The sequence below is a fragment of the Populus nigra genome, chromosome 1, assembly GCF_951802175.1.
Source record: "Populus nigra chromosome 1, ddPopNigr1.1, whole genome shotgun sequence".
Taxonomy (NCBI): domain Eukaryota; kingdom Viridiplantae; phylum Streptophyta; class Magnoliopsida; order Malpighiales; family Salicaceae; genus Populus; species Populus nigra.
This window is the reverse complement of record NC_084852.1, coordinates 41799387-41810403: the sequence shown is the minus strand read 5'-3', so window position 1 is coordinate 41810403 and position 11017 is coordinate 41799387. Positions and strand designations below refer to the sequence as shown.

At 30.6% G+C, this 11017-nt stretch overlaps 1 protein-coding gene across 1 annotated transcript; it reads left to right on the top strand.

Annotated features, from left to right (window-relative positions):
- On the top strand, positions 1 to 2243 carry LOC133689840 (zinc finger protein CONSTANS-LIKE 12-like). The gene is made up of 4 exons (XM_062109946.1): positions 1 to 840; positions 947 to 1126; positions 1600 to 1728; positions 1845 to 2243. The coding sequence occupies exons 1-4, from the start codon at positions 229 to 231 to the stop codon at positions 1938 to 1940; spliced, it is 1017 nt and encodes a 338-aa protein (XP_061965930.1). The 5' UTR covers positions 1 to 228; the 3' UTR covers positions 1941 to 2243.
- Positions 2244 to 11017: the final 8774 nt, after the last annotated feature.

Here is an 11017-nt window from a genome sequence, read left to right as displayed (position 1 = left end):
GAGAGAGCAGGAAACTTGGCATGTATTATGTCTTGTTGCTAAAGCAATGACATGCCTTGATTAAATTAGTCAGAGCCCAAGTGTCACCTGTGCTGCTGTGTGGCAGTTCCATTCTCATACACAAAAATAATAAGCAAAGAAACAAGAACAAAAACTTCTCTCAGGTTTCTGTCCTAGTTTTCTTGTATTTTTAGAGTTCAATTCTCTCGAAGAATTGGGCTTAACGAAATGTCTTCTGATCTTTACGTTCTTGAGGCCTCTTTCTACCAACTTTCAAATCCAGAAATAGTCTCTCCAGAAGGTGATCTTTTCTTCTCTGACCCTTTCTCCCCTTTTCGCGACTCTTCCATTGATATTCTTCAAGAATTCTCAAACAACCAAAACATTCAATGCCCAGTTGAAAATTCTAAATTTGTAGACAGTTTTAGCCCAAGTATTCTCTCATCTTCACCTCCAAGTCACGGACTAGAGAACTTGTCACTTTACACAAACCATTTGCAGGCTTTAGCCAATAGTGAAAATCTGGCTGATGGGTATGGTAATTTCCCTGGCTTGGATGCTTTGGGGGTGAAAACTGAGGAATTTCAAGTGGGTTTTGATCCCTCTTACAATCAACAATCTTTTATGCCTCATAGTTATAGTGGTGTAGAAAATGTGGCAAAGATGATGCAAAGAAGCTATAGTAGCAATTCTTTTGAAGGCAACCCTGGCTTTCTTTTTCAACCTCGTTTTGATACTCTCTTGGAATCTCCAAATTATCAAGGCCAAGCCTTAAGCTTACCTGAAAACAACTTTCTTGCTGGTCAATTGAGGAGGGTTTGCAGCGCTGGTGATTTACAAGTAAAACCACTCACTAATCTACTCTAGAGTCTAGTCCCCTGATCTTGCTCTGTTTTCTCTGTCATCAATGGCTAATGGAATATTGTTTTGTCTTTATTTGTTTTAGAGTATTAACAAAACACCACATACAACACAGAGGTCCATTTCAAGTCCTTTAGCTACAGAGAGCTCGTTTATTGAAGATTCAAACTTCAAAGTTGGACGTTACAGTGCTGAAGAAAGGAAGGAGAGAATCTCCAAGTATAGAGCCAAACGTAACCAGAGAAACTTCAGCAAGACCATTAAGGTAAGACCTGCTTTAGTTAAGTGACTAAACAAATGCTGTACGCATATTTAAGACAGTGGTGTTAGATCATTGCTAATAATTAACGCTATAATTATTTAGGGTTTGGATTTAATAAGATTATGAGAAATAATTTATTTTTTATAAATAGACTAGTCTGAGACTTTGAATATAAATGGCCAGCCTAAAATCCCATCAGAAACGAGATTACAAGTCTTATTAGCTAAAAAGTTAGTTCATCTAACTGTGACAAAGAGGATATAAATGAGTCAAGCCATGGTCAAAAGCACAAAAAACATACATTTTTTTTTGTTGTTGAATGAAATATATAATTAATATTATATCAGCTAAGAATGTTTTAGAAATGGCTAATATACAAAAGATTATATATATATATATATATATATATATATATATATATATATAATCATCCATTAATATAGGTTGATTAATTATTATTGTTGTGTTGATACAAGTATGCATGCCGCAAAACACTAGCGGACAACAGGCCACGTATACGTGGCAGATTCGCACGAAACGAAGAAGCTGGTGAGACCCCCAAGGTTGCATGTTCTACGAGGGGCGAAGACGAGGAAGAGCTATGGGTATTGGTTTTATTTGATGTCTGTTTACTGTAAGGTTTTATCATCTTATTTAGATTGATGAAATGCAGCTTGTAAACTGAAAGTGTGCAATGTTGTTTTTGTTTTAAATCTTGTAGCTTGATGGATTGCACGGGGAGGAGGACGACGGGGCAATTAGAGGATCACCGGGAGGTTTTGCCCAACCTCAGTTTCAGTACTACTATGGCTACTAATATGGGATTTTGCTTCTGCAGAAACTAGGATGTTCAGTGAGGACCAGAAAACATGAGGGGAAAAGGTCCCTTCGGAATAAGACATTGTTGAAGTAATATATGTTTGTTATAATTGCCTAGGTTAAAGGTTTGTAGTTGGTAGGTAGATGTATTTTAATTAGTTAGCTAGCTTTGGTAGTTTTTTTTTTTTTTTTAATCCACGTTTGTAATCATCTCTGTCATTATGAATGTATATGGTGATCAATTAATAAACAATGACTCTATCTTGACTATTTGCAAGTTCTAGAGGTCATTTAAATAAAATTATATCCTCGTTCTAGCTTCACAGGGAGTTTATTAGATTTTCTGGTGTGCAATTAGTCTCCCATGGTGATTATTTTTGTCTGCCAGAATACAGGAATAAACAAACATGAAATTTGGTGAGTTGAAAGCATGCTCACATCACTAGAAAACTGTGATAATGGTTTCACCTTTTCCATCAATTGGCCGGCTATTATAAGTTTTGCGGTTTTTAATAATGTTCATTATTTATTATTATTATTATTATATTGATGTTTTCATACTTTTATATAGGACAATAAAATGATTAAAATATATTTTTCTAATATTCACCTATTTTATAGTTATAATTAAGTTGATCACCGGGTAATTTAGTGTTATATTAATAAATATAAAATATAATTAATAAGTTGTTTGGATATGGTGAGGCAGTTTATCATCGACGATATTTTTTTTCTCTCACCTCCACTTAAAATTTACACTGGATATTTAAAATTTCAGAGTTATCCTTTTATTTATTAAGATTTTAACTTCGATTCTTTTTTTTCTAAGTTCTTTTATAAAATTTTGATTTATTTTTAATTTCATCTTTCAATCCCAATTTATAATATGTTATTTTTTTTCAATTTGAACTTTATTCTTTTGATTTTTTTTGGTCTTTTTGTTATATTGGTTCTTCTTTTTAATTTCATCTTTCAATCAAAATTGTGTACTTGTCATCTAATTTATTTTTTAATTCAATTTTAATCATCATTCTTTTATTGCTATTTTTTTGAATCCTTTTGTATAATTGAATATATATTTTCAATTTTATTTTTTTTATATTTGATTGATTGGAAATTAGGTTTCGTGATTTTTATAAATAAGATATTTTTGATCTAATGACTTGAGTCACGGATTTGAAAAACTAACACAGATTTATATCAATTTCTTTTTTTTTCTTATTTCCTATGCTGACTTTATCATTCAACATTGTTTTTTATGAAAAAAAAAATGGGTTTTGAGATTTATTTGTTTTTTTTTCTATCGGGTTATCTTGATCTCATTACTTAGATCACAGGTTTGGTGGATTAAGTAAGGTTGGCTAAATCGTTATTACTATGGTTATAGTTTGTCATGCTAACTCGGGTTTACTTGAGCCGGGTTTTTTTATCTTTTTTTTTACCTAATTTTATTATTCTATATTCAATTGTCTAGAAATTGAGTTACTTTGTTTTTTTTTCTTTTGAACAAAATTTCTTTTTTCCAGGTTATTGTGATTAGTTTTTTTATTTAGTCCATTTGTTATCATTATTTATTTTTTCATTATCTAATTAGAAAATTGAAATATTCATAAACACTGAGGTGTCGTTTTTATTAAACACATGAATTGTGAACACTTGTTGGCTTTACTGAGAAAAAAAAAAAAGTACCACGATTATTTAGCTGGACCAAAAAAGCCCTCCCTTATTATTCTAAATGGTTTGATGTTAAAAAGAACGTATTAGTAATGATAGTATTTAAAAATAAAAACTAAAACTAAGAGGCATAAGTCATTTACTATATATCCCGTAAGAGCTTTCTTTAGATTCACATAGTGACAGCTCTTTTATTGGTCCCTAAGTTTTTTACATTTAACATTGTATCGATGGAGGGTTCATCTTTGTGAGTTATCTTATGCTTGCATATCAAGATCTCGTAATATTAAAAAAAATATTATATCACTTAATTGATGCTTGATTTGAGATAGTCAAATTCAATTTTATTAATTTAAAAGAATTAGAGATTTAAGATCAAAATTAAAGATTAAAAAAATATTTAGTCCCTTTTGTTTGCCAACATCACGGACTTATTTGCATGATTTATTTTTTTCAGTTACTTAACTTTTTTTAATCTAATTTGATTCTTTAACATTGAATTTTCTTTTCTTGATCTAACATTGTAGTTTGTTTTTGTTGCATGGATATGGGTTCTCGCAATGTCAAAAGAAAATTATGGTACTTGATTGATGTTTAATTTGAAAAAATAAAATAAAATTCTTTTGATGTAAATTAATTAAATGTTAATGGATCAAAGTAAAATATGAGAAAAATATAAAGGGTTAAGATAAATGTATAGTGCAAATTGGATAGTGCATATGAAGGCTAAATGGTGTTAAACTACCATCCATAATTATGTCAGAAGCGGCGTGATGAGATCTTTTTATTGGTGTGTGGTGGCCTCTTTTTTTTTCTCTCTCTCTCCTCTCCTTGTGATTCACACTAGTATGTCAAACAATAAATTTGGCATGTCATTTTGTTTTTATTTTAAATTTCAATTTTATTATTTTGATTTTAATTTTTTGCTTTAGTTCCTTCTTTAATATTGATTTTTTTTTCAATTTCATCCTTCAACATAAACAAATTTATCTTGCCATTTTGTTTTTATTTTAAATTTCATCCTTATTCTTTTGATTTCTAATTTTCTTGCTTTAAAATTATTTTTTTTTTAATTTTATTATTTAACATTGAGCTGGTTAAAAATTAGGCTTCGTAGTTTCTTTCAATAAGGTGATCCTAGTATCATGACCCAAATGAGTTTAAAATGTTAACTCAAGTTGATATCGATTTTTTTTTACACTGATTTTTTTTTCAATTTCATCTGTTAACATTGGGTTTGTTTGAAATTGAATTTTATTATTTTCTTCATTTTTTTCTAAGAATTTATCATGGTTCCATGACTTAGGTCACTAGTTTAATAGGTTACTTGAGTGAGACAAGTATTTTTTCTGGTTATTTTTTAAGATTAAATTTTTATTTTATTTTCTATAAAATTATCTTAATTTCATTATGTGAATTGTAAATTTAGCCAGCTAATTCAAGTTTATTCAACCAAATTCATGAGTACCAACCTATTATCTTCCTTCTAAATCATTTAACTGTAGCTATCAATGTCCGGACTCGATTTTTTTTTTCTAGTCTATTATGGACTGACCGTGTTGCCATGCCATGAGAATAAAAGCACTAACTAGCGGGTGTTTAATTATCAGTTTTTATTTATTTTAAATTTTTATTTAATTTATTATTAACAATTTCTCTAATTACATAAATCTATCATCGCTATTAATTTTATAATCGCCAACATACGTACATAGCAGATCTGTTCGCCACTCAACTAAGCATAAATGGTTTTATTTTCTCAATATTCCATTATTGAAAAAAAAGGAGCATGAAGAATCAAAATCTAAAGCAGGAAAAACAAAAAAAATAAATCAAAAGCAGGCTAGAAATCTGACGGGTGTACATACAATAAAATGGTGATAAAATAATTGAAAATTAAACAAACGTGCTTCCTCCTCTTTTCTTGAAGTCACAGCATACGACTTATTGTTGGCAATTCTATAGTTATTGTTTTTTAAATTATTTTCTAAAAAAATATATTAAAATAATAATTTTTTATTTTTTAAAATTTATTTTTTAAATAAACATGTTAAAATAATCAAAAAACCATAGAAAAATATTATTTTCTTACATAAACACAGCAAAAACAAACCATTACTTATTTGGCAAAATCTGATAGGAATTGAATATTTGAGTTGATTTCCTCAAAATGAGACCTTTGATTTCTTTTTCTTAAATGATAAACCAGGTGTGAATTTTTTATTAGATATTTTTTTTATTTCATTTAAATTCCATATATATCCTTTGCTTCAAATTGTAAAGAATCAGCCAAATACTAGTTTTCTTTTTACTTTTCAAAAAGTGTTTTTTTTTTAAATTCAGACCTCTATTTTACAAATAAACTTGCAAGGAATCTAGCGCAATGCATGATCATTGGTAGACCTGAGAGGGGGGATTTTCTTTTTAAAATCCCTGTTGAAATATTAATGAACCTAGTTGCATGCATCCAAAGGGCACTTTTTTAAGGTAAGATCATAAAATATCTACCTTTAACTAACTCTTTGTCTAAAGAAAAAAGGGGGCTTCTTATGAACAAAGATATGGTTTGGGTGGTTTTAGAAAACATGCTTCCCTTGAAAGTTGTCATAGTACTAACTAATTTGATGATCCTCGCGAATAGGATGGAGAGATGCCACTAGTATTTTTTTTTAATTTTAATGTATTTTTAAGTAAAAAACAATTTAAAAAACAAAAAAAAAATAGCAAATGATTCTTAAAACAAAGTGCCTGAATCCAACACTACGGAAGCAACACTTGTGCTTCTCTTTGTCAATATGAGATAATGAATCAAGCCACGAGAAATTACAAGACGCTTGGTAGCCGACCAGGACTTGACTATAGAAACATTTTGTTTTGTGCTGCACTCAGGATTTGCGATCTAATTTATTGGTTAATCCGATCATGGTTTTAGGGGGTCTTACCTTATTTGATCTGAAAGATCTTCATCTTAAAATTGGATCGGAAAAGAATATCATATACAAAAAGCATATATATATATATTGTCCTTTTATAGAAAAAGAGAGCAGTCAAAGAGCAGTCAAAGAATTTCCAAGCTAGAGTATAGTTTATTTTAGGATTAATATTTCGACCCCTTTTAGTGTTGTCAAATCCATGGTCTTAATGATGACTTATCACAAAGAACTTTGAATTGTCGATCCCCAACGGTGTTCAAGGCACAACCCACTTCCTCACTCAATGGGAAGCCATGTTCTTTTGGTCCAGGTTTTTTCTTTTGTTTTTTTTTCTTTTTTTGCCTAAAGTATGTGCATGCTTGAAGATTAGTTGTCCCAAAAAGATCGCAGCAGCGAATTTTGCATTTTGCACCTGAAATGATCGGGGGGGAAAAGAAGTGTAATTTTTCATTCAAAGATCTGTAAAGTAAAGATTTGGAATTGGATTTAGAACTAGCAAGATCCTGTAAATGAATAATAGAAAAACTAGAGAAAGGGGAAGCTTTACAGCAAGAAAAAACATTAGGGCTAGCATGTAGACTGTCTGCCAAGGACAGATATGAAATATTTAAGTTGATGCTGGCAGGAACCTAAATCTACAGGATGCTATCGCTTCAAATAGAAGATTTGGAATGATTTATCATTTAGCATAGCATCTCTAACATAGTAGATTTCATGTTTATTGAAACAATTTCTTGAATCGTGGCGAAGGGAGGCATCATCGAATTAACTAGTGTATTATATAAGGCAGCAGAAAGATAGATGCCTTGATACATATCTTACTATGAAATATCAAAAGTCGCAACTCTCATCAACATATTGGCATCTTCAGGACAACCACTATGTCTATAATTGACCACCCTTCTACGGTGAAAGACATGAGCATTTTCTTCTCAATTCATATAAAGAAACCCAGACCTAGCTAGCTAGTTTCCTTGTTTAGATTGATAGCCAATAATTAAGAGATCAAACAGCCAAAAGTTCCAGTGGAAACCCAAAAAGAAACAATAAGCATCTAATCATAAATAGTCACTGGAAGAAATACAAAGACCGAATCTCATCAATCCGACAGCCATCCTCTTGGGCTTTTTCTTGATTCCAACCTCCAAACCTGTCATAATATGACCAGTTAAACCTGTACGGGTTAACACAAGTAGTAAAGAGTTAGCTTAGAGCACATAATCGATCGATCGTGGCCTCAAATTTCTTTGAATAACCTCAAAAAAATTTATTTCTTATTGGCTAACAAGATGAATTATCGTGATACATATAAGCCACTAGTTTAAAACAGTCGAGGTATATTCCAGTACTGCTTGAGCGTGTATATATATATATATATATATATATATATATATATATATATATATATATCACTAGCTAGAAAACCATCTTCCTACAAGAGACGCCCAAGTTAATGGAGAGAGCAGTAAAGAAAAGAATGCTTATAATATTTTGATCCTATAAGCACCCGCAATGATTCCAAACACTTCCCTTTGACCAAAACAATATAAGAAGAAATGATATTATAAATTACTTAAATACATCCAATCATTGCAAGCTATAGAATAGGAGATGATTATTAAAATTTAGGCTTATTTGAAAGATACCCTCAAAAAACATGTGAAATCCAGAGATGAAAAAAAGTTTTTGTCGACTCCATGTCCTTCTGTTTAGCCCAGCAAACGGATTCTTGTTGGTACATGAAAATTCCAGGCCCTATAAAATATTTTAATTGACTCTTTTTATAAGAATTGAAATGATTAATTATTTATCAACTATATATATGCACGAATGCTAAATGATTGTTAAGTGGACCGGCTACATTATTTATAATAATGTGCATATAGCAGACAAGAGAAAAACCATCTATATGTCACTGATGATGAAACTTTTCGTTCAAGGCAAAAGAAGGGAATCGTGAAAGCTCAAACAAAGAAAAAGAAAAGGGAGAAAAATTCCAAGCTCTTTTCCTTTACTTAGCTGGGAATCATGTCCAAGATAGTCACATAACAGCTAGCATTTTACACAAATATATATCATGAAAAAGCTTAAATGTAGATCAGTGGAATAACGTAGGCAAGAAAAGTCATGGATTCATTATTACTCGAGAAAGGATTGGCTATGAGGCTTGGTTCGAGGTTCTAGCGTAGAAACCCTTTGGCTCAAATTGTTCTATGTGGAGAAGAGGTCAGGAAACATATTATCAGGAATGACCCCTTCAAAGACAATGAATAGTTGACTTAAAATTACCACTATCAAAGAATGGTCAAATAAAACAGAAATACCGACTTTCGTTGGTATATTGTAATAACATTTAGTGATAGAATTTTTCATCCTTATATTCATCGGTACATACCAATAATAAATTATCTTGATATATACCGCGCGAATTGCAATGAAAAAATAAAGATCGAAAAAAAGCCAAATAATACGATGATGTATAATTTTTACAGATGATATTACCGATGAAATTAACCTGACGATAAAGTACATCCATAAATTTGCTGACTAAAAACTGTCATCGGTATATACCGGGGGAATTATGGAGGGTATTACAGTGGAATTCAAAAAAAAAATTACACGGTGACATGATATTTTTACTGACGGAATGACCAATGAAGTTACTAAAAGAATAATTCTATCGGTAATACCGTTGGTAATATTTAATTTATGACCTCGCGATCGACCCTCCTCTCCCCCTCCTAAATTTCTCCTTCCTCATGCATTTTTTTCTACAACAAACAACCACCTCCTTCCCTCCCATTCTCAACAAAATTTAACCTCCCACAATAAATCTGATCACCACAACACTTAGTTTTTCAGCATCCGTATTCTAATTTAAATTTTATTGAGGATTTTTCACTTTAAGTAAGCAAATCTACCCTTTTTTTTTATCTGAACTCAATTTCAAAAGGTTAATTATTATTTTTTGCATATTTTTGTAGTATATGTATTTTATTTAGGTGTTTACTTGTTTTATAGTTTTTTTCCCATACAAGTTTGTTGTATGGATTTATGATTTGTACATGTTAAGTTTTGTTTTAGATTTTGTAAAATTGTATTTGTTTGTAAATTTATGAAACTTATGTCAAATTTTTAACTTAGACATTTTGAGATGAAATAAATAATGGCTTATTTAACGGGTCTATTTTATATTTTATCATTTTATTACTGAGTTGAGATTTTTGGTAAATGTGTAAAAATTTAAATTTATATAGATAATTGATAATGAATTAAGAGTACTGTGAAAATATATTGAATAAGTTTGAGCTAACATAGTTAATTAATACATGTTGCTATCATTATTTTAAATAAGTTTGATATAAGTAATGGATGATCGTTCATGAATGTATAGAGATTCACCCTAAGGGTTGTGGAGGATAGTTTATTTTATATCATTATTTTATATAATATATTTGGGTCATTTACTACTCACAATTTACAACCTATCACCGGGGATGTGTATAAGGTCAAAGTTCATATTTTATCTACAATCATACTCGATTGTAAGAAACAAGACACATATTGAGACTTCGATCTACGAGGTCTATATTGTTGATGAGATCTCAATAATTATCTCATGCTATTTCAAGCATTAGTTAAAAACAAGAGTCAACTGCATTCCAAAGCATGATGATGGTAGGGAAGTGCCTTTGTGTGAGAACTTGTCAATATTTTTCCATCCTGGATGGCCCGTACCAAAAAATATTGTGATGGGAAGATATTTGTCAGAAATAGAATTTAAACTAACACATAATTATATGCTATTTAACTGTGATGAACCGAGACCTTTTATTCAGTAAGTATACTACTTAACATGTCATTATTTTTAAATAATTTATCTCTTATAATATTATAAACTGATACATTTTTGAATTTCTCGTAAGCAACATATTTAATGTTTATTATACCAAAACTCACAGTTGACTGAATTCCAAATCTTTTGATTACAAAATGAACAATTTTCCACATAGTTCAAAAAACATGTAAGTATTGGTTAATTATTATTATCTCTAGGATACTTAATTTCCTTACACATTTCTCATTAATTGTTCATAGTTGTATTTCATACACTAGGTTTATCAATTGAGAAAGAATGTTAGTGTTACTTTGTCTTTATTAAGTCCGAGTCCTTAAATAAAAGTGAAGTGCTATAATGAGTATTTCTTTAATAGACAAGTGTTTTATACAAAAGAATATGAGCAGGGTAGAAAGACATATAATCATAGTTTTGAAACTTGGCTCGGCCCGGCGGGTCGACCTGGGGCTGGAACCGGGCCAAGTTGAAGAAAAAATAGGGGAAGGAAAAACCCGGTGTGACCCAGTTGACCCGACAAGACTCGGTCAAAAACTCAGTTGCAACCCGTTGACTTTTGTTTTTTTACTAAAACGACGTCGTTTTGATTTTAAAAAAAAAATTGACCTGGCC

What these genes read in the sequence shown, in the direction of transcription:
- LOC133689840 (XM_062109946.1), top strand. Translation starts at nt 229, where the DNA reads ATGTCTTCTGATCTTTACGTTCTTGAGGCCTCTTTCTACCAACTTTCA. An exon ending in GCAGCGCTGGTGATTTACAA is followed by an intron (nt 841 to 946) that starts GTAAAACCACTC and finishes TATTTGTTTTAG; the next exon opens with AGTATTAACAAAACACCACA. An exon ending in ACTTCAGCAAGACCATTAAG is followed by an intron (nt 1,127 to 1,599) that starts GTAAGACCTGCT and finishes TGTTGATACAAG; the next exon opens with TATGCATGCCGCAAAACACT.